At 47.8% G+C, this 22,139-nt stretch overlaps 7 protein-coding genes across 7 annotated transcripts; 2 read left to right on the forward strand and 5 right to left on the reverse strand.

Moving 5' to 3' along the window:
- Positions 1-96: 96 nt before the first annotated feature.
- On the reverse strand, positions 97-2,706 carry MGYG_04914 (hypothetical protein; the record flags this gene model as incomplete). Its single annotated transcript, XM_003172277.1, has 1 exon — positions 97-2,706. The coding sequence occupies one exon, from the start codon at positions 2,704-2,706 to the stop codon at positions 97-99; it is 2,610 nt and encodes an 869-aa protein (XP_003172325.1).
- Positions 2,707-3,016: 310 nt separating this feature from the next.
- On the forward strand, positions 3,017-5,475 carry MGYG_04915 (origin recognition complex subunit; the record flags this gene model as incomplete). Its single annotated transcript, XM_003172278.1, has 8 exons — positions 3,017-3,067; positions 3,119-3,334; positions 3,387-3,460; positions 3,521-3,755; positions 3,805-3,944; positions 3,994-4,267; positions 4,326-4,447; positions 4,506-5,475. 8 exons carry the CDS (start codon positions 3,017-3,019, stop codon positions 5,473-5,475), a joined length of 2,082 nt encoding a protein of 693 aa, XP_003172326.1.
- A 296-nt stretch (positions 5,476-5,771) lies between these two features.
- MGYG_04916 (translocation protein sec66) lies at positions 5,772-6,663 on the reverse strand (the record flags this gene model as incomplete). The annotated part of the gene is made up of 3 exons (XM_003172279.1): positions 5,772-6,122; positions 6,193-6,470; positions 6,549-6,663. The coding sequence occupies 3 exons, from the start codon at positions 6,661-6,663 to the stop codon at positions 5,772-5,774; spliced, it is 744 nt and encodes a 247-aa protein (XP_003172327.1).
- Positions 6,664-7,542: 879 nt separating this feature from the next.
- On the reverse strand, positions 7,543-12,800 carry MGYG_04917 (ATPase family AAA domain-containing protein 2B; the record flags this gene model as incomplete). Its single annotated transcript, XM_003172280.1, has 2 exons — positions 7,543-10,544; positions 10,604-12,800. The coding sequence occupies 2 exons, from the start codon at positions 12,798-12,800 to the stop codon at positions 7,543-7,545; spliced, it is 5,199 nt and encodes a 1,732-aa protein (XP_003172328.1).
- Positions 12,801-13,891: 1,091 nt separating this feature from the next.
- Positions 13,892-14,344, forward strand: MGYG_04918 (hypothetical protein; the record flags this gene model as incomplete). The annotated part of the gene is made up of 3 exons (XM_003172281.1): positions 13,892-14,026; positions 14,092-14,224; positions 14,289-14,344. The coding sequence occupies 3 exons, from the start codon at positions 13,892-13,894 to the stop codon at positions 14,342-14,344; spliced, it is 324 nt and encodes a 107-aa protein (XP_003172329.1).
- A 241-nt stretch (positions 14,345-14,585) lies between these two features.
- Positions 14,586-19,292, reverse strand: MGYG_04919 (serine/threonine protein kinase; the record flags this gene model as incomplete). Its single annotated transcript, XM_003172282.1, has 9 exons — positions 14,586-15,070; positions 15,148-15,295; positions 15,370-15,823; positions 15,891-15,966; positions 16,022-16,220; positions 16,276-16,632; positions 16,691-16,864; positions 16,924-17,234; positions 17,303-19,292. 9 exons carry the CDS (start codon positions 19,290-19,292, stop codon positions 14,586-14,588), a joined length of 4,194 nt encoding a protein of 1,397 aa, XP_003172330.1.
- Positions 19,293-19,769: 477 nt separating this feature from the next.
- Positions 19,770-21,832, reverse strand: MGYG_04920 (cephamycin export protein cmcT; the record flags this gene model as incomplete). The annotated part of the gene is made up of 7 exons (XM_003172283.1): positions 19,770-20,100; positions 20,154-20,207; positions 20,269-20,334; positions 20,413-20,602; positions 20,665-21,458; positions 21,531-21,664; positions 21,722-21,832. 7 exons carry the CDS (start codon positions 21,830-21,832, stop codon positions 19,770-19,772), a joined length of 1,680 nt encoding a protein of 559 aa, XP_003172331.1.
- Between the last annotated feature and the right edge of the window lie 307 nt (positions 21,833-22,139).

Consider the following 22,139-nt stretch of genomic DNA (forward strand, 5'->3'; position numbering starts at 1 on the left):
GTAGATGCCCTATTTTATTTCCAAGAAGCCCAAAATAAACGCCATCCGTACCCAAGGAGCGCCTATGGGTCATAAGAGAACCGAGAAAGTGGGAAGTCATGCATCATATGAAGGAGGTTCACCAAGGTCAAGATAATTTACACCCATATGCTGCGCCGCTGCCTGTATTCTCTCTTCAATTTCGGCGGAGTCCTTCCGCATGTTTCGCAGAACCAGTCGTAACAGATCGCACATCAGATCTACCTCGAACTCCATATGAAACTCTTGATCCATATCGTCCAGATATATTCCCTCCTTAGCAGCCTGCACTGTTTTCTGTTCCCGCAGCTTGTTCAGCAGACCACCGACATATTGGAGGTTTTCCTTCGCACGAGGCGTGGACGAGATGCGTCTGTGGCGCCGCTTGGGTAGTGCTGCTTCGTCACCTGTAGGAATCAACCGCACAACAAGGAAAACCAGGATCCTGGCAGTATCGGCATCGGGGAAAAATCCAAATGTATGTTTCATGGCCCGGAGCGCAACTATAGTGCCCTCGGGGTCAAGAGAGAGGCAGAAGCATCGAATGATATGATCATAGAGGTCCTTTGAGAAGGCCTCTTGGGTGGTTTTTTGAAGATTGGATGGTAGGTTTGAATACCACTGGTTCATTTCAGAGTATAACGCGCGGGCGTTGGGGAATTGTGCATTGAAACAAGACCGTGTTCTGTCATATTGAATTTTCCCGCAATCCCAGAGGCAAGCAAATGTTTCAAGATCAGGCCTGATATTGGACATTGCGTTCTTGTACCCGGACCAAACGCCCAGTATATTCTGCTTCCTTAACTCCCTGTAGAGCAAATGATTGACGAAAAACGTGTTTGGCCGAATTTGGGCCTTGTCAAGACACTCCACTAGGTGGTTAATGAGAGTATCCTTATCTCGTCGGGTATAATGCAGTAAGAGGATGGAAAATGTCTCGATGGTAGCCTCGGGAACAGTCCGTTGCTCATACTCTGGAATAGATCCCTCGGGTAGATGATCGATGGCAGACGAGTTCCCTGGCTGACCACCACAGACACGATCAACGCGTTTTCTGACCATGGCCCATCCAAGCTCCTCCGCCTTTTGTCTACCGGAACTGCTTCCTTCACGAAGCCATGCTCCTATTAAGCCATTTAGATGTTTAGCGTCGGGTTTCACTCCTCGCTCATACATGAGCTCAACGACTTTAGCCGCCGCGTCAAGCTCTTGCATTCCGATAAGTTTTTTGATCCAGCTGGCGTAAAAGAACTTGTTTTGGAAATTCCGGGGAAGAATTGTTAAGCATGCAAGAGACACTTTGTTGACATCCGACTCGTTGATACTATCAGAGTGAAGCTTTCCGACGAGCCCCAAAGAAGCTTTATAAAGAGCATCTGACTCAGCATACGAATTCTGGCCCGTCAGCATCATATCTTTGAAAACAGCCAGGGCCATGTTGACTTTGCCGGATTTGAGTAAATCGACGCTGATTGCGTCGTAGTCGGACATGGTAATATCTTTTCCTAGGCTTGTCTTGACGTGTAAATATAATGTCCACGCTCGAGCATCGTTTCCAGGGACGTCACTCTGAGCCCAACAAGTAATAACTGGAATAAAAACCCGGGGACTGTGGGACGGATCAAGAGATATGTATATCAGTGCAGCGTCTTGAGCGTTTTTTGGATTCATATTGGCCACAAACAACCGCACGCCCAGGCCCCAATATTTCTTTTTTTCAATTGTTGTGTATTCATTCAAGTCCGGTTCCCTTTCTCTCCATAGCGAGAGAGCCTTTTCCTTCTGTCCATCGCTGAGGAGAGCATCCATATAATCAACCCATTGATCGGCTTCAAGAATTCGTCCGCTATTAAGTATATCTTCAGCTAGTGTAATAAGGTGGCGAGGGGGTATCTTTTCGGAAGGACTTGAGCTAGGGCGCTGTGATTCCCAGAGCATATTTATCGACTCCTCTGGGGCTATATCAAGGAAGAATGGAAGAGCATCTTTACACCGGCTATATGATTTCCAGGCGAATTGTTTCTCTGCAAGGCTCGGCATGCCTTTTAATGACTTCAAAGCCTTATTGAATCTCATCACATAGGCATGATGGCTCTCGGGGACTTTCAATTCAACCTCGTAAGGTTCCCTTTCCCGCTCGACAGGCTCCATTGTTTTGGCCGAGCCGCGCAGCTCCCTGGTAGGATCCCATAGCTCTTCATCTTCCGCCTCTAGGCTCTCCAATTCTTTATTTATCGCCTCATTAAACTCTGTCGTTATGCGATCCTTGAGCTGTTGGTCCCTCCTGTCCTCCTCTTCCCAATTTTGTTTGGCAGCATGTTTGGCAATAGCCTCCAACGCCCTTTTTCTATCTTCTTCAGATAGACTCCTCATAAACTCGCCATTTAGAGCAAAAGGACCCTCCTTAAGAGCATCTAGTTCGTTCTCTAGCTTCTTTAGTTTCTCCCTCGCTTTGCGATGCTCTACTACATCGGGTGTATCAGGGTCGACCTCGAAGTATTCCTTGCTGTTGGCAATCGACTGTTCAAAGTTACGCACAGAAACCTTTGGCTTTCCATCGCGCAAGTAGGCTACCGGCGTGGTAGAAAACGGTCGAGGAAAGGTAAGAGACGACGGAGAGCGACGGGGGAGGCATGTTGAGAGCGCATGCGGATGCCACCGAGTTCCTTGGAATGTCAGCCGGCGCATGAATGCAACAGAGGGTATTCAGCTCATTGAGATACTGGAGGTGTAAGTGAATAAATAATGTAGGCCGTTCAAATCTTGTGTCGAAGCCTGAAATTTTGAACGTTGAAGTTTGAAAATCGATGAAGCTGCTTCTGCCAATAACGAGGTCTTGGCACATGGCCTGTTTATTTTCCGTTCTCCAGACGCGACAACAAGCATTAAGAAAGATAAACGATAATCATCGATATTGGTTATTAGAAAACGTTCAGCGGGAAACGGCCAGAGTGTGATACTCTTCTTTCTTAGATAGCTTGAACTTGACGTTTCAATCATGCAATCTGGCCATGATGCTGCCGGTGGGCTGGCTGGCTTCGAATACCAGGTTTGACCTCCTTGCGCCAATTTGGAGCCCATATAGCTAACCGATTGATAGGGGTCATATGTTTATAAACCCGCAAAGAAAAGCAATGATGCCAATGGAGTCTCGAATAAAAGGCGAAAGGTCAATCATATTTCGAGCAGCCAAAGCTCCAGGAGTTCTATCTCACCATTTGTACCACTCTTGAATGGATGCGAAACCAAGGAGTCGGTCAAGTTACGATATGAACTGTTCCAAGGCCTCTGGGCTGAGAAAGAGTGCACAATTCGGGTTTGTCTGGTCAAAAGCTATGGGATATTATGGGTCTGACATGTTCAAATAGTCGATTCTCCGCGAAGTCGATTCGGAAGTTCTAAAGAATATAGCGAGATTCATCAAGGATTCCTCGATTGATACGTATGGAATCAATTCATGCGGATTGTCTGTTATTATATCAAATTGCTGACTCATATGTAGCTACAATGGACGTATTCCTACTGGGATGATCTCAGTGGGGTCAAATATATCGTCTATAGGAGGGCTCTTAGAACGCCTAAGCAAGGGGCTGCACACTTCAGGCAAGGCGTGCCTGGTTACTCTTGATTCAGGTGACACATTAAATGTCAAGAATGCCCTGAAAATGATCATTAAACTTGCAATTACTAGTATGGAGGATATTGATCATTACCGGGACTATTTAACGTCAAAAACGGTAATATCTCCGTTATTTATCCAGACAATACCAACTAACGTATACATAGGGGCTGAAACTATTGCCATATGACCTAGACCTGCTGCTGTCCTGTGTCGAGAGAAATGGCCTGAGGAGGGTTGTTATTGCCTTTAAGGATAGCGAGGCCTTTGATAGCGGTGTCCTGACGGACCTGATCACGCTCTTATCGTGAGTACCCTGTCTGGCTATTTATGAGGATGTTTCTGACGGACTAAAGATCATGGTTGGACCGTATACCATTTGTCTTTCTCTTTGGCATTGCGACATCAGTCACATACCTCGAGTCCAGACTGCCACGCTCCACAGTTAAGCTACTAGAAGGCCGTCTTTTTGATTTTCAAGATTTTGGTGACTCAGTAGACCGCATCTTTACGACCCTTCAGGCCCAAAATAGCCAGGGCATATGGGTCGGGCACAATGTGAGCCATACTTTGATGGACAAATCTGGGGACTGCTTTCAAAGCCCTGAGAGATTTGGTAGCACTCTTAAGGTGTGTGGTAACTAGCATCAAGTAGAAGTTTCTTACAATATGCTAACATGAATAAAAGTACGCTCATATGGCCCACTTTTTTGCAAACCCCCTTTCGGTGCTACTTGCTGGTGAAGGCAAGACAAAAGAACTACAGCCCGAATTATGTGAAGCAATTCGGAATACACCTTCGTTTCGGAAGTGAGGAAGCCCCAAAGCTGATATCGATTTATGGACATGTAGCTCACCTCTTTCTTAGGCGTGTGCAGCATCTTTTGGATATCAAGGACATTGAATCTGCAAAAGAAATGATGAAAGACGATGCCATCCTTGCCAAACAAGCCCATCTAGGTGTTTCAGTCACCCGGCAAAAGATGAGAGAGATATTTAGCTGTGTTGAATGGATAGTATCATTCTCGCGCAACATAAAGTCTCTAAAACCGGCAAATTATTCGGAGTGCATTATTCTTGCACTCGGCGGAGAGCTTCTCGAGTCCAAAATTTTGTTAGATACCCTTGAAGCTGCTAGGAAACTAAATTCAGAGGAGCTCAACGCTGCATTTGGGCTTGTATCAAATCTGTCAAAAGAATCAAGCGCCATACTTGATGAGATCCGAGAAGTTATACGTACAAAAAAATCCAAAGCCGCCCTACGTTCCCAGCATGATGCACAGTTAACGAGGCATAACACTACGATTGTCGGTCAAAGGGTAAAGCTGACGAAAGGGAAAGCTAAGCTCTCGAATGAGGAGTTGAAATACAGTGGATTGGTCGACCGTTTGTTTGACTCAATACAGAGCTACCTCACCGAGAAGCTGATCAACCCCAAGGATCTTTTTCTGCATGAGTGCCTGATATTTGATTTCAAATCTCCAGTTCGAACTACCTTTACTCCTAAGTGTCGGAACACCGTTGAACGAGCGCTATCTAACCCTTTCGACTATTTGGACTCAAAGGACCATGGGGAGGTAGAAGCCCTATCAGCAAGTCAGCCTCCGATCTCGATCCTTTATCAACTGTACCTCGAGTCTGGTGCTGTCGTCAACGTCTATGATTTATGGAGGGCTTTCTATATGATTGTTGGTGGCGAGGATGCAGATAAGTGTGAGGAGCGTGTGGCATTCTCAATATTTTACCAGTCCCTTGCAGAACTGAAGATGATGGGGATGGCAAGACCAAGCAGGAAGAAGACGGATCATTTGGCAAAGTCGACGTGGATGGGGTTGTAATATTAGCTATGGTGGTCTGATGGAATGGTTTTTAATCTCTCCGCCAGCGGAAGCCTGGCGTTTGTACATTAATTACTTTTTTGTTCAGCAAGAATCTGAATCTTAGAAGGCTTCACGGTACTTATCTCTGAATTAGTTGTTCGAGAATAGTTAGTTGTAATTCGTAATGATGTACAGGAGTAGCTTCCAAAAGAAATCTTTTCTACCAGAATTAACAAAAGGCATAAGATAATCGAATAAGAAGAAATGGGGGAATATTCTAAAGAAAATGGAGAAGAATGATAGAACCAAATCGTTCATTTCTTTCCCTTCTTTTTCTTCTTACCCCCTCCGCTCACAGAACCAGCTGCGGAGCCAGTAGAGCTAGCAGCATCCACAAGAACCGTATCCTCGTCACTGCCAGCCTGTGTGTTATCGCCCGTAGAGTCACCCTTGGTTTTGGAACTTTCTGTGGTGCCAGTCTTCTCTTGTTCAAGCTCTTTCATGAACCCTTCTTGTATGCTTGCCCGTTTGCGATCCCACCATTCCTTTTCTTCTGTGACAGTTGCTTGGAAAGCATTAATATCGGTGCGTGCCATATTATTCAGGAACATCTCGTTTGCGGACTGGAAAATGACTTGACCCCAGCCTGGGGTATAAGCATTGGCCTGAAGATCGAATTATGTTAGTCAATATTGACCAGGTCAAACATAGAAAATACAAAGCTTTAAAGCGTACCTCTGAGGCCACATCTCTGAATTCTTCTTCCATTTCTTTCTCGGCTCTGGTAAACTGTTGCCATAGGTCATCACCCACATTACCCTTCTGTAACAGTGAACCCAATGCAGCTTTCTTGGTCCTGAGTTCAAGGAGTCGCTTTATGTCTTCTGCTGCGCGGTGTAGTAGTGCAGCCTTCAATACAGTCTCGGGTGCCTTCTTCTCCATGTGGAGGATTGAAAAATATATATCGCGCTGGAGGTGTGCTGGGAACCATGGCTTTACGGAAGTGGCCTTTTCTACAAGCAATAACGCCGGCTATTAGTATATATTTGGCAAGGCAGGTGTGCAGCTGCAGGCTGTGGGGGTCAACGTACGGATCTTGCGTTTGCGGTAGAGGGAAGAGAATGTCGCGAGCGAGCCGACTAGGACGGCAAGATAGGCCAGTGGGATCGTTAGACTGAGCCAGTCTATCTTGAGGAAGTCCAGCATCTTGGATTATGTTATATATAGGGTAGGTATCCGCAAAGTAGACGGTTTTCTTCAGGTCGTGTATCCGCACGGCGCAAAGCTCGCTGCACGCTGCAGCTATGAAAGGGCACGATTAGCACCGCCCGTGAGAGCCAAGTCGGCGTGTAGGGCGAAACGCAGCCCTATTCCCTCCTGGTAGGCAATTTATCGACCTTGAATGCCGCTTTGTGGTGGTGTTGTTCTTCTTCTCTAACTTGCGATATTGGTGGATGGTTTTAGCAGTGGGAAAGCTGGAGATGCCACATAGACCAAAGTCTGTGGCGTCACATGTTTCGATTACTCAAACCTTCACACAAAGGTTATACAACGCCTTGACTGCTACGACGAAAGTTTGGTAGGGACGAAATAACGGGCTATAGATGGGCTATAGATATAATAGAAGGATTTTGGACTGTGTACAGACTCTCTGTGCCCACTATGATTTCCTAATTACTCACCCTCGCGGAACATACAACCACAACAGCAAATCAGATGCCCTCCCCCGGAAACAGTTCAAGGTACAGTCACATATATGAAACATTAAGGGAAAGAAAGAGTAGCGGCGATAAGGGATATGGGAGGTGGGAATAGAGTCCAACGCCAAATAAGTTCGCTGTACAGTGAAAGGACGAAGATAATCACATGAAAACAAGAAACATTTGCATAGCAAAGTAAGAGGCGAGACAGGAACAGGGAGTAATACGGGGGGAAGAATCTGTGTCAGGTCCTGCAGAGATATCTTTAGTGCGGCCGGCAGATGTGCGTTAGATGGCTATAAAAAAAGAGGGATCAGCATGCGGCGGGGGACGAGCCAAAGCCCTTGGTCTATACCGTTTGGTGGAGTATATATCGTTATCGTGTTCATTGGCGGCCCAGTTTCTGCGTTGTGTCGATAAAGTTCTGGCTTGATTTTATATCATCCAGTGCTTCGAGGAAGGTCGACTTCAGCATGATAGCAACTTCTTTCCTGTTCCACTCATTGCGATTGGTCCATAGACAGTCCATAAGCTCAGTGTTGATCTGTTCTAGTTGCTCGACTGAGCATCCTCTGGTCTTGGTGCTAAGCTCGTCATGGAGTTCTGCGTTCAAGTCTTCATCCACGATCAAGTCAGGCAGCGGTGGTTCAGGCAGTTTTGGTTCACTATGGATGAGATTCGAGATGCGGGTGGATCCGCCGTTGCGTGAGGGAGGGGTAACTGGATTGCCATGTGTGTGAGCTCCCGAAGAACGGCTAGAGGCTGCGTCAAAGAGTGGCGGAGGGCCAACAGGGTGTGACTGGGATGCTTGGGAATGGCGAGGTTGTGACTGGCTACCGTTGGTGTTGGATGTTGACTGCGAGTGAAGAAATTCAGCCACGCCACGGAGAGGCGTCATTTGAGAGGAAACCCAGGAGCTATCTCCTTGCTGAGTTTCAGGAAGATGCTCATCACCTGAAGCACGATCAGGATACAATGTAAGATCCGGTGCATCATGTATGGCGGATCCAGCCACAGAAGTATGAGCATTGGTATGCAATATATCAGTTGGGCCTGAATTCTTTTTATCTGAGGTTGTTTGGGTGGTCGAGGCATCATTAACATAATCGCCAGGCTGTGATCCGGGGGCCATTGGTGTGATATTGCCCTTTTGCGACAATGTAGACAAACCAGATTGGTGTCTCATATACTGCGAAGGCGCAGTATACGAGTGTGGCGGCCGCGGCTGTGCAGATGGACCAAATGAGCTGTTCTGGGTATTGTGGTGGTGTGTGCCAGAAGTGTGATCCGAATTGGACATGTGAACATCACCATCGCCTTCCGCTGGTCTATGCTGAGGTCCGTTGCTGGTTGGAGGTCGGATGCCGTCGATACCGCCATGAGGAGCGAAACCTGGTGCATGTCCATTGGTTAGGGATGGGTAACCAACGCTAGATTTGCTACCAGGTGCCGGGCAGGGGCTGTTGAATAGCTCGCCTAGCACCACTGGCCCAGCTGATGACATATTAGATAGCTCAATGCTTCCATGCGCTATGTTCATATGTGGTGGTGGGCCGGTGGGAGGTCTCATCGTTCCATCGGCGTCGGCTACTGGCTGCTTTACCTTCTCCAGCGCAGCCTTCTCACGCTCCAGCTCGCGCGTATATACCACCTCACACTCAGCCACCAGGGCGGGATCTGTGTTGTCAATTGCACCGATGTCAACTTCAACATTTGCCAACAGTTCGTTCGCCTTCAGCTGCCTATCAGGGTCGCCAAGCTGCTTTGCATCCTTAGCTAATCGCTTGATATCAGCCAAAAAGTCTTTTGGACGCTTGTAATATCCGTTGGACAATCGCTTCTCAATCGTGACGATGTCTAGGTTGTAATAGAATTTGCCTGACGCTACCTCCCGCAGCCCAGGAACACCGGCTTTGTCCGTGTCCTTCTCGTACGGCCTAAATGCGCTTCGTTGCTCTGGAGGTAAATCGGATGTGACAATATTTGGATCATCGTCATCATAGAGGTATCGTATATGCGACTCGTCTACAACACCGGTTCGGAACCGCTTATACTTCCTGATCTGGTCCATGATGGGTTGTATCCTAATCTTCATGAGATTAAGCGTCTGTCGGTCTTTCCGTTTCTGCGCCTTTAGTTCCTCTTTCGTCGGAGCTGGTGGTGGTTTCGGAGGAGCTGGAGGAGCAAGCTCCAGCTGTTCAATTACTCGCTTCTTCCGGTTATCAGGGTCAGGGAAATCGACTGGTGCCGTGCTGATAAAGCTGATAACAGGCTGGAAGAATTCTCGACGTTGAGATATCTCTGGGTAGTTGAGGAAATATTGATTTTTCTTGGAAAATCCGAAGAGGCTGCGTACTATATCAGAGTTTGCCTCATACTCGGCTTCTCCTTCAAGGATACCGAGCAATAACACGGGGTCTGTAGGTGGAATTGAACGCAACAAGCCCATGAAGGTCGATATCACGGCGTTCCCAAGTGTCTCATACCATGACCTGATGTTAGGAATGCAAATAACACTTGGTTTGTTACGCTTGACTTCGGCAAATAGTTGCACCACAACGGCCTCAGGTGATCTAGTCGAATCACTTAATAAAGTCGATAGGTCGAATGACTGCACATGGATGCCCTCGAAGTGATTCAGTAGGGCGGATGTAATGTATTGTTGTCCCATTCCATATTCACCGCGGATAAGTAGCCTAGGTCTGAACACACGAGATCGATCGAATTCTTCCTGAAGCTTCTCGCGCTTGAATCCAATGTCGTCGGTGGGTTGTTCAAACTGTGCTTCTTCCAGAGCGGTAAGTGCTTTCCTCCTCGGTACAAGTTTCGAAACGCGTTCTTGAATTTCTCGCAGGGGCTCTCGCAGTAGAGGCTCAACCGTGCTATGAAGAGGAGAGGCACCGGACGAGGCAGATCTCTCAGAAGAGGGAATGATTTTGTTAAGTGAGATCATAAAATCTTTGAAAGAAACCTTAATCTTTTTGGGATCAATCAGCAACTTGTCCTTGGATTGGTATATCTGGGGATAAACCCGTTGTACGGCATTTAGAGCAGCCTCTGTACACAATGCTCGCAAATCGGCACCGCCATATCCCTTGGTTGAAGCAGCTAATTTGTCCTTGAATTCATCTGAAAGAGCAGGTTCCCAGCCTTTAGTGTTGATGTCAATAATAGCTCGGCGAGCGTCAACGTTAGGTAGCGGGAAGTAAAATTCTCTGTCAAATCTGCCTGGACGGCGGAGAGCAGGGTCGACAGAGTCAGGTCGATTGGTGGCGCCGATGACGATGACTTGACCTCGTCCATCCATACCATCCATCAAAGCAAGGAGGGTGGATACGATAGAGGAATGGATTTGTTCTTGCTTGCTGGATCGGACAGGAGCAAGGCCTAAATATCATGTCAGTACGAATACATGTAGTTTGTATCTATGGAATAAACTGGCTTACCGTCGATTTCGTCAAAGAATATAATACTTGGCTGTGTTCTCCGCGCCTCCTCGAACAGCAGCCTCAGCTGCTTCTCAGCTTCACCAACCCATTTGCTCAGAGCGTCCGCTCCTTTTCTCATGTAGAAGGTCACTTTCCGGCCTTCAGTACTGACACTGGTAGCCAATGCACGCGCCAGAAGCGTTTTACCGGTTCCTGGGGGTCCATGGAACAAAACTCCTCGAGGTGGAATGATATTTAGACTCTGGAAGACCTCTGGATAAAGCAAGGGTAGAGAAACCATCTCCTTCAGTTGATCAATATGGCCCTGAAGGCCACCCACGCTGTCAAAATTGACATTCGGATTGACTCCCAGTGGGTCAGCATCGGCCAGAGCCTGCTTGTCCTTTATTTTTCCATAGTTAGCGGGTACTCCAGGAGCACCTTGGGCAGGGTCAGGGTGTAGCTGGCCCGTCATGCCTAGGCCTAGACTGGGAGCAAGGGAGGCCGCCGTCATCCCACCAGGGGCACCAGGGGCACCAGGGACCTTGGAACGGGCAGCAAGCTCATCATCTGAGCTATCACTGTCTACACCTCCGCTAGCGCCCATGCCCGCAGGGCCCCCGAGCAGAGGTGTCGGCCCAGCACCGCCAAAGGGCCCGTAAGTAGAGAAGAGGGTTCTTTGCCATGTGCTTCCACCTGCACGTCCACCACGGCGCGATGGAGATCCAGCTGGTTCAACTTCACTTTCTTCCAGTGGAAGAAGAAGTTCTGGGCGGATAAGTCGGTAGTCAACCGACTTCCTAGTCCGTCGAGGCTTGTCTTCGTATATAATATCTGGTTTCTTCCGTCGAGGCCGGGTTGATTTCAATTCTGCCAGCTCCTCTTCGATTTCACGAGCTTCGGACTCAGCACGGGAGTGAGAATAGCGCTGCCGGTTGCTACGACGGGTACGAGGCTCGTTACCACTGTCATCCTTTTGGGGAGAAGCTAGTGATGCAGCTGAGTCGGAAAGCTCCTCTTCTTCGTGGCTCTCTTCGTTTGGTTCAAAGTCACTCCCATCGTCTCCTGGTGGTTGAGATCTTTTCCCCGCATTTCGTCTAGTAGATCGGCGAACTGGCTGGCTTCCCTCTTTTTCAGCCTGTGCCTCTTCTTCCGCTGCTGGCTCCTCTTGTACTCTGCTTCGTCTAGACCTTCGTGATACCGGTCCTTCATCGTCCTCGTCTTCCTCGTCTTCCTCGTCTTCCTGCTCGACGTGATCATGTTGAGATTCAGGGACGATGCCGTCCTCGCCCATTTCAACGTCTGCTTCATCTCCCTCTGCATCCTCGTCTGCGGGCGGTTGGGCATTGTCAGACGCTGCAACGGCCGGTGCATCTTCGTCGAATCCTCCCTGAGGATCACTTTCCATTATCTCTACCTGAGATGCACCTACGCGATCTATGTGGGAGTCATCCTCCTCATCCTTGGGTATCTTCGATTCGTCTCCATCGCCTTCTTCTTCCTCAACATGAGACAACTGTTGTCCCTGGCGTGCGGGATGTGGTTTAACAGGCTCGGGGCTGCGAGTACCCTGGCGGATCGTTTCGACATGGCGACCTGAGCCAGAGAGAGCAACGATATCTTCCCTATCATCGTGTGCAAGACGACTGCTTCGCCGGGTTGACTGTCGAGCGCCTGCGCTAGCCTGATCTTGACGTTGGACACTCGCGCTACGACCGCGGGCGCGTGTTGCACGGCCGGAGGGAGGGGGTTCTGTAGTAGCGGACTGTGTTTGGATTGGGAGCTTGACCTTGACGATTAACTTGCGTCTTTTCCCTTTATTTGCTTGTATCTCTTCCTCTTCGTCCTTCTCTTCTTCCTTATCCTCTAGAGCCTCGTCAATTTCGTCTTCATCAGGAGATGACTCTGCGTAGGATACTTTCTTCGTAGTGGCTTGTCTTCTCACAGAGCCACGCGCATTCCTCTCTGCATTTGGGTCCTCGATGTCATCTTCAAAGTCATCTGATAGATCGTCCTCGTCCTCCGAAAGCTCTGTATCCTCGTCTATATCGTCATCTGAGTCTCGCTTGCGCTTTCTAGACGCTTGTTTCCTTGACTTGCTTTTGGGCTTTTTGGCTGGCCTGCGCGACCGCTGTTCTCTGTCATCGTAGTCATCATCTTCTGGGTCGGATCGGTTGACGACCTCCTCGAGGGTAGGCTCGTATCTTCGAGGCATCTCGACGGTAGGAAAGAGGTTTCAACAGCTGTAGGAAGTGCTCGTCGACTCGACTCGAAAGCTATTGAAGTAGCACGGGCTCTCGATCAGCACCCGCCGCAACTTTCCGCGATTACCGGGCGCAACAAGTGATAGTTTCTCAGATAAAAAAAAAAAAACCGCGTCTATGGTATGACCAGAGCCAGCGAGCCTGAGGTTTGGCGTCTAGGAGTGAATCGCTCGCGCAGAGAAATGGACGGGGGAGGCCAACAGCAGGCTGAAACTCGGCACAAGGGGACGACTACCCAGCGAAGAACCTCAGCATGGGCCCCAGTCGCCAACAGTACCAGCCAGCAGCGACGAGCAGAACCTGTGCCCGACCTTGCTGGCGTCTGCTTTCTTCCTTTGCAGTCCCTGGGAGTGAGGTGGGCGCGGATGTGAGTGTTGCTGGCGTTGCTTGTCCTTCTTCTGCCTGTTTCTTCGTCGTGAAATCGCGCGCAAAGGGAGAAACAAACTTCGATACAGCGCTAAGCCCAAACCAGACTAGCGCCGCCGCTCTCTGTGTGCTGCCCTTTCTGCCCACCGCCTTCGCCCCAAGCGGATCCCAGAATTCTGCCAACACCCCAGACGCTTTTTTGCACATCAAAAAACTAACGATGACAGCAGCACAACAACAGAAGTGCTTTTGTCCTCCCTCGACACGGCTGCCATCCGCCACCATCGGCAGCTGCAGATGGCTCAGAACCAGCCCCGACTCGCTCTATCTTGACTTAAGTTCCATACGCCGCCCAAAACAAATTGACTAGATTTTTGAGCAGCTACTCCCGCGTCTCCCCTGAACCACGTCGGGCTCGCCCAGGTCTCCTCTGCCCTGGATCGCCCATGAGGCTCAAGTAAAGCAAAAGAAGCTTATCGCCCTTAGGCTTTTGCGGGAACGTGCGACCTCCCCGCCCGTTTTTCCTCTTTGGGCCATCTTACATGTAAAGTCACGTGGTGATGCTTAGTCATTTGACTTCCGCTCGTTCTTGAGAAATTTTGACGGCAGGAGAGAGACACTGCAGTCATAAGCATAGCTATATAGATACGGCGTGTATAGTACAACGATTTCAGATATGAACTCGATGTTCCTGCTAAGAAGCTCGAGACAGAGTATCTCGAGGACGACCTCTCATCTTAACCAAATACACATCGTCAGCCGCCGTCGGCTCTTCTCAACGTCTCCATCCCTTGCATCAAGCGCGTCACAGGTATGAAGAACAAGCATGTCTCTAGTTAATATATCTGATACCAGCCTGCTAATACTCTGGGCCAGGCCCCTCCCTTAACGCTGTCGTCATTCAAGAAGCCATTCTTCAAAGTCTTCCTTGGCGCAGTTCTCACCTATCAGATCCTTTATTATGGCTGGCTAAGGCTCGAGGTAGAAGAGACCCAGGCCGAAAAACTAAGTATGCTATGTCACAGCTACACCAACTTTATTCAAGGGAAATAGAAATGCTGACAGTTGTATAGAAATATTATCTGATCTACAAAATAAAGTCAAAGAGTTGACACCCAATGAATCTTGATCTAATCATACCTTTTTTTTTGGTGATGTCTTGTATTCTATACCCTCTCCATGCACAGCTTCTCTGATTTTCTCTTCCAGCCTTATCCTATAAGGCTTACTGCATGTTCTACCAGCCACAATGAAGTTGTTGACCCCCAATATGTATAATAGTTGCAATTCTCCTGTAGTATAACTCGGCTAGACCGAAACTCCATCTCGAAAAAAAAAAGGAAGGCTATTATTTAGAAACCTCCAAACAATTACAAATACGCCAGACCACCATGGAGCTTCTCAAGATCTATCCGAATAGCACCAACATCCGCACCAACGCGTCCTGCAATCTCTGCCTTTCTCTGGGCTCCCATATCAAGCCATCTGAGCAACAGGTTTCCATCGATCATACCACGTTGTCCACCCATGCCATCGCTCTCAACGGCCCGGTAACCACGCGGGTTTAAGCCGCAAGGGTGTTCGAGTGCGTTAACTAATTGTGACTGCAAGGCTAGTAGACGACGGTAAGAATCTTCATTGAGAGGCGAGATTACTCCAATAGACCCTGTTTGGAAGGTTATGAGTACTTGGTATTTTGATGGTGGTGGCGGTAAATCTGTGTCCATGGCATCCTCATCAACGGGTGAGGAGAGAGTGTGGGATCCATGGGGCAGTAGAGTCATGGTGGATGCAAAATGGCCCGTGTGGAATACGCTTCGATGCAGCAGACGGTCACCCTTAGACGAACTTGGGTCTACAGAGTAAAAATATCAGCTTCACACAGGCACTTTTAAGATGCAGAATGCTCAGTATTCATTCGGAGCCACCTACCTTCAGGGTCGTACTGCAGAACATGGAGGTTGCAATCATCGTCAGCAACTAAGATGTATAACTTATTCCCGTCCGGAAGGAAGTCTGCATCCACGACTGCCAAGTTTTCATTCTCTTTACCGAAAAGATCCAGTTTATATGGCTCTTCCTGTTGATGCGCGTCACGTTAGTACGTTATCAAATGCGTTTTGGGACTATACGGCAGAATATCATATCACTTACCGAGTATCCGGTAAACCATAACCCCTTGAATGCGTCACCAATGATACACATTCCTGTTCCTTTGAGCTCTTTGAGAACATTGACATAACACTGGGTATCCTTGAAGGCTATGGGTAAAAGGCTCCCGTCCTCCTTTAGACCACGCACCATGCATTTTTGACCTTGTGCAACTATCAAGAATCCCTGCCCACCTATCCCTGACACAGCTGTGACGGCGCCCTTCACTTCCTCTCTAGCAAAGAGTTTTAATTTCTTGTTCTTTTCAGGGTGGTCGGGGTCCGGAACCACGTCAATAATCTCAAAAACGCGGATGCATCCTTTGGGAACAATGTCCTCGCCCTTAGCCACGGCTGAGCCTACTACAACCATATCTTTCCGCTCATGGGTTGTTTCCGAGATCTCAAGACGAATGATTTTGATACACGTAATGCGCTCTGCAGGTTCAACTTCGTAACTATTGAGGGGGCAGTTTTAGTATAAAAATAAGTGCTTGCGGGTAAGTTTGCGGCGGAGCAACTTACATATCAATGGCAGACCAGTTTTTGGGCTCCAGAAGTTTAACAGTCCCACGATCCAACTGTGGAAGGAAAGTAATAACTATAGCAAACGGTCAGTAGTTGATAGAGGAAGCAAAGTAAGAAGATTCTCATACACTCGTTCCGCCACTCTGTATGTGACTCGTCATCTTCAGGAAGTTTAAAGTCTTCCTTTGTACTGGTGCCAATCACATAACTTTCAGACGCCGACGAATACACGATACAGTCGACTTGTTCTCCGAGTGGGATCTTGCGCGTTGCCCAAGCACTATCGAATCGCGTGTTTGAGGGTAACCTCGACATTCGAATGACATTCTGTTCAGAGACTTGTTAGCTTAGTCGGTGGATTACACTGAGAAAGGGTCCATACATCTTCGTCAACATATGCAAACCCACGTTCGCAGGCGGCGATATGGAATCCAGTCAAGCTCTGAACTGCCTTACCACGCAGTCGTAAGACATTCGGCCGTGCGATAGCAGACTTAAGTATGAAGCATGGATTCTGCCCAGACATAAACACTGTTTTATATCCACAAACATCCGATAACGCTCGTAGGAGTTTGCTTGGAGAGGGACTGCGGTTGATATCTTTGTTCATGGGCTGGTTGGTTCGAGGACCCATAACAACGTGGTTTACCGCTTTAATGAACTGCAATTTGGACCGCCCATTTTCACCTGTGATGCGGTATGGTTCATACAAAACTAAGTCATCGTGCTTTGTACGTAACTGATCTGATGTTAGGGTGAACTATGAAATAGGAAGGGCAGAATTAGTTCAGACATACTATCATATACGGAGATTTGTGAATAGCATCCCCAAGATCCGCAACTAAGAGTTCAGTTAATGTCTCTCGATTCACAGGCCGCCTTGAAGAAGATTCGTAGGGTAGATTTGATGGCAAAAGATTCAAGTTATCAACACGACACAGTGGTTCTGTGATATTCGGGAGCCTAAATATCTACATCTCTGTATTAGCTAGTGATACTTACAGCTGTCGATTATGAAGGCAAGACTTACAGAAAGGTTCCCATCACTGTCTAGCAAAAACAGGAGTATATTAGGGGTCGCCGCATGTTCAGTGTCGAGGTCAGAGGAAAAGATTTTCGTCTTATCTTCGTACAAACAGCCAGAAACCCATTTTGCCGAGGCTGCTGAGCCCTGGATTTCAACCTCGTCTAGGTCCCCATTCTTATCCGCTTGTAGGATTAGGAGAGAATTGTCATCACGAATGGTCAACAGGTAGGGCTCTGCGAAGCTTGCTTGGATAACAGTACGCTCTTCGCTTGTATCCTCATCCCACACGGGGTATATTTGGGCCAATCCAAGATCTATTTATTTCGGGTATATTAGATTTTTCCGAAAACAATGGCATATCTATGCTTCAATCTGGACTCACTGCAGTCATAACTCCGAATTTCTGTCCTTAATACCTGAACAACTCTTGAACCGGTGGCAAGGGTTCCTATGTCGATGGTACAATCTTCATTAGGGTTAAATTCTGGAGCATCTATTGAGTCGAGGCCGCTGCTCCCAACTGAGTATACGACTGACTCCTCTTTATCATCACCTTTCGCCTTTGCGAGAAGGAGGTATCTGTCATAGCTCCGGGATAGCCCAGCATCTTTAGATTTTGGATCTATGACACGGATAGACCACACTCCGTACACATCATCCATTTTGAGAGAGTCAATGGTAAATGGGTCTATCTCTCTTTTGAGAACTGTGAGACCGCCAGCTTTTCCAAATCCTCGAGCTGCTACTAGCTCAAGCGGAGCAGATATTTCAGGTACACTATCTTGTCGATCTTTAGATTTCGATTTGGGTGGTCTTCCAAGTGTGATGTCCCTATACGGGCCAAGGCTCCATAGTCTATCATGCGCTCGAAGCGTGAAATTGGCTGCGCCATCTCCATTCACTACTTGCTTTTCCTGCTGGGTGGTGGTAGGGTTTGCGGAATAAAGGTCGTCTTCATACATATCGTCGTCATCATCATCCTGTTCCTCTTCGTCAGAGAGATTGGCGGTTCCGTCTTCATTCCCTCCCCCCGCTGCTTTAGAGGGTTTCTTGGTTGCAGAGGAATGTTTTGACCAGCCGAGAAGGATAGAATCCCCTTCTTCGCTTCCATAGAACAATTTATTCCGGCCAAGGCTGGCAGAACACGAGGGCCTTGATTTGATTATTGAGCCACCCGACTGCTCTGCAACGAAATGGAGTGAGATCCCAGCAACAGATCTCCCATCCACTTTGAATGTTAAGATTGCCATCCTCCCATCCGATAGAATGAGTAACACATCTCCAGCGCCGCTTCCTAATTGCTCAACCATGCAGCCTTCAAGTCTCATTTCGAGGTCTGACTGGTCAGCCATTGAGAATGCAGAAGCCTGTCGGGCAAACTCATTGACGCCCACCGCATTGGTTTTACCAGCTTGGTCAACGTGCACAAGCTCATTGGTTCCGATTAACAACGCTCCGCCAATTGGAGGAGGAAGCGGTACAACTTTAAATATATCACTTGGTAAACGTGAGACCGTAAGGAGTGAGGTAGAAGCTTTTTGCTGCAAATCCAGGGTGAAGATGGAATACGATACAATGTCTTTCCGGTCTATGGTTAAAGACATTGACCTGGCAACTTGGGAGTAGAGGATTCCGAACGTTGGTTCCCTGTATTCATGCAGAAATTCCATGTGAATTGGATGAGTCAAGGCTGGATCTAGTGCCGTCATAGGCAGCACAAATGAGGGCGCATATGGTTTGTCGTGTACTGCATTTCCAGGGGCAGGTTTCTGAGCATCATTGACGGCATCTGTGGTGTCGTCGCCATTTGGTATGGCATCATAATCATCCATTACGAGGTCATCTCCTGCTTGGTGAAAGGGTAGGATTGCTAGACTGTGGATTCCGAAATTAAAGATGGCACAGTTTCCATTTGGGTCCACCGTCAAACTGGAGGAGCAGCTCCCCAGGTCAGGTACCCACGGGCTCATATGACTCTCCTCCCCTTCATAGTAATGGATTGAGATGGTGGTTATCCCGTGCTTCTGTGGATCCCACTCTATCAAGCTGAGCTTCGCATTCCGGCTAGAAACAAGGATAGCATCTCCGCCACTTTTAGAATTCGAAATTCTGACCCTCTCAAGGCCGGTAATGGTACCCGGTACCTCATATTCCGCTGCTAAGACCAGCTTTGCATGCTGTAGACGGTCATGCCGGCCTTTCTGGTCCGGCTGACCGGCAGGTGCTGAGCCGTAGGTAACATTGACCAATGAAAATACCTGCAGCAAAGAAGTCTTCGCTACAATGAGATTATTGGAATTTGCTGATATAAAGTGAGCAGAGGTTGCGTGAGTCACCCCTGATGGGAGCAGAAGCTCTGTATAGCATTGCATGTTGAGGAGTGAGGTAGAGCTTATCAAACCAACATATCGGTTGACAGGAATGCAGCGCGATGTTCCAATTAACGCGCTTCGGCAAATCAGGCTCCTAGAGCTCTATACCCAGCCCATCTAACGTATGGTAAAGTTGCCCCAGAGTAAGAAGCTGATGTTTTGATAGAAGAACAAATCGATGTTGTCGTCTTTCTTTTTCCGTTTTTGCCTTTTTGTTAGGAGCAGTCACGTGTTGGTTTCCTATCTTTGTCTTGGCAGCGACTTTATTTTATCTCAACGACATTTTTAATTTTGCATCTTACAATTGCTGATGACAGCTTGATAAGGATGGTAGATTCCTAAATCTACCGTTTAATTATTATGGTATTGGTCTATATTCTAGTTTTAAATTGGGTAATCATGGTTATCCTGTTGCTCCACTCCATAATATTGATTATACCAGATTTTGTGTCCGCAGTCGTCCGCCAAAAGCAAGACTTACTTTTGCTGTAGCTCTTCGCAATCGGGCACATCTTTTGTCTTCTCCCTTGATCTAGCTTCTTCTTTTAGTTTCTTGTCGTCATCTCTCTTCAGCGAAATGTGAGGCATGAGAAAAATTGCGAGAATAAAAGCTAAGCCAGCAAGGGCTGAACACATTATGAAAACCACCCGAAACGCTTTCTGATATGCCGGAGTAAGCACAGCGCGGATCCGTTCAGCTTCCTCTGGACTCTGTTTTGCCAGGTAGTAGCGTGGGCTTTGGGTTATTTCTTTTCTTTGAGTCTCTGAAAGGTCAAGGGACAATAACGAGGATATGACAAGGTTATTTCTACATCATCAGAATTCTGAACTCCACAGTGCTTTTAAACGAAGAAAACTCACAGAATTGTTCCGGATACCGCCAGGCCTAGCGTGGCACCAAGGTTTCTTATAAAACTGGAAAAAGTGGGCTTTGTCAGGGTCCATATGTCGGTATACCAGGGTCACGAGAACTTACTTCCGAAATGACGTGGTAACTGCCATATCCCTCCTAGGGACGCCAGCTTGAATAGCGATTAAAGACCTAAGTGCCACTACCACGTTAGCTCAAGTGGAGAGACAGAGGTAGGGTGAGAGAGAGGGGGAGCTAGAGGGAACTGACGGCTGCAGTGTGTTTCCAACTCCCACACCAGTAAGTATGCCATATCCAATCTGTTTACCAATCCCAGATGATTTATCAAGTGTGGAGAAAAGCCCCAATCCAACGGCCCAGGCAAGCCATCCAAACAAGATGCATTCTCGGTATCGACCTACACGGTGGACGATAAGGCCGGATAAAGTGCTGAATAATGCTGTGCAATTAGTTAGCAGGGGCCTACCGGCTGCATACCATGGTAGTAGGCTATCTGCTTACTTTGAACCAGGACAATGGGCAGAAGCAGGGCTCCTGACTTGGTAGCCGAGTATCCATACACCAGCTGATAGAAAGTCGGGATATAATAAACTTGCACAACGTAGTTCCAGCCATTGATGAGCATAGTCAGGCACGCCCCGTTTACTATCTTGACACGGAAGATACCCATCGGCACTAGCGGATACGATGCGCCCTTCCACTGCCATAAAACGAAGGACACACAAACAGCAAAGCCTAAGATTAACGTAGAAATCACATGGGTTGAATTCCATGGGTATTCGCCTCCTCCCCATATGAGCCCAAGGAGGAAGATTGTCGCGCCGGAGAGGGCTAGAAATACCCCAAAGAAATCAATAGCTTTTACCTTGGTTTTCCAGTCACCATCAACCTTCCGAAGAGGCATGAAAAATAACACACAGAGCGTTGTGAGTATCGCAAGGGGAAGGTTAATGCGGAAGATCCACCTCCACGAATCCTTCGATATTGAAGACAAGGCACCTCCAATTACAGGGCCAATGCCATTTGATAGAGCAACGACCGCCCCTAGAATTCCCTGGTACTTGCCTCGTTCCCTCAGCGGCACCACATCGCTGACAATCATTTGCGCAACATTTGCTAACCCGCCGCCGCCGATTCCAGTGAAGGCACGAAATATTATCAATTGAAGGGCTGTTTGAGCTAAGGAGGAAGCTAGAGAGCCAAAGAAGAAAATTGCCAATCCAACATACAGTACGACTTTCCGTGACCAAATGTCAGAAAGTCGCCCATATACTAGTTGAAAGCAGGTAGACGTCCTATCCACATCTCATATCAGCCAATGTGTAAACGCCGAGAAGGTAACGGGAAGTATGTATTATATCTCCTACAGGAAGAAACCACCCGCAATCCAACTTGTTTGGATACCAGCATTTAAATCATCTCCGATAATCGACAAACTTGCCGCGAGAGTGGTCTGGTCCATCAATGCAACCAGGTCGACGGCGGCGCATGCTAAGAAGATCTAAGGGGAGGTCAGCGTCTATTCGTAAAACTACACTCAAAATTCCTTCCACCATACCGTTATGATCTTGCGAGTTGAAACATAGTTTGTCTGCTCGTTGAATGTATGCTTCTGCTTTTCATCAGCGGGCAAAGAGTCTTGTACATTATTGTCTTCCGTATCCTGCATTTTTCTGCAATTGTGTAGCTCTTTGTATACGCACAGAAAAGGATTAAACAAAAGAGGCAACAAACGAGTCGGAGGCAAACAACACGCTTGGGTAGGAAAAATCCATCCTGCTCCAGAGTCTACTTATAGAAATACAACCTTGCGGCTTTAGCGGACGCAATACCAGTACCCTCCGTACGGTATTGAGGACCCTGACCGTCTATCATCAACTGTGGGACCATGATAATGCTCATAGAGCACAGATACAACACATCGCCTGGCAGATCTGGTCATAAACTACCTTGAGGGCAAAAAAAAAAACAACAGT

This window comes from Nannizzia gypsea, genomic scaffold (assembly GCF_000150975.2).
Source record: "Nannizzia gypsea CBS 118893 supercont1.4 genomic scaffold, whole genome shotgun sequence".
Classification (NCBI taxonomy): Eukaryota; Fungi; Ascomycota; class Eurotiomycetes; order Onygenales; family Arthrodermataceae; genus Nannizzia; species Nannizzia gypsea.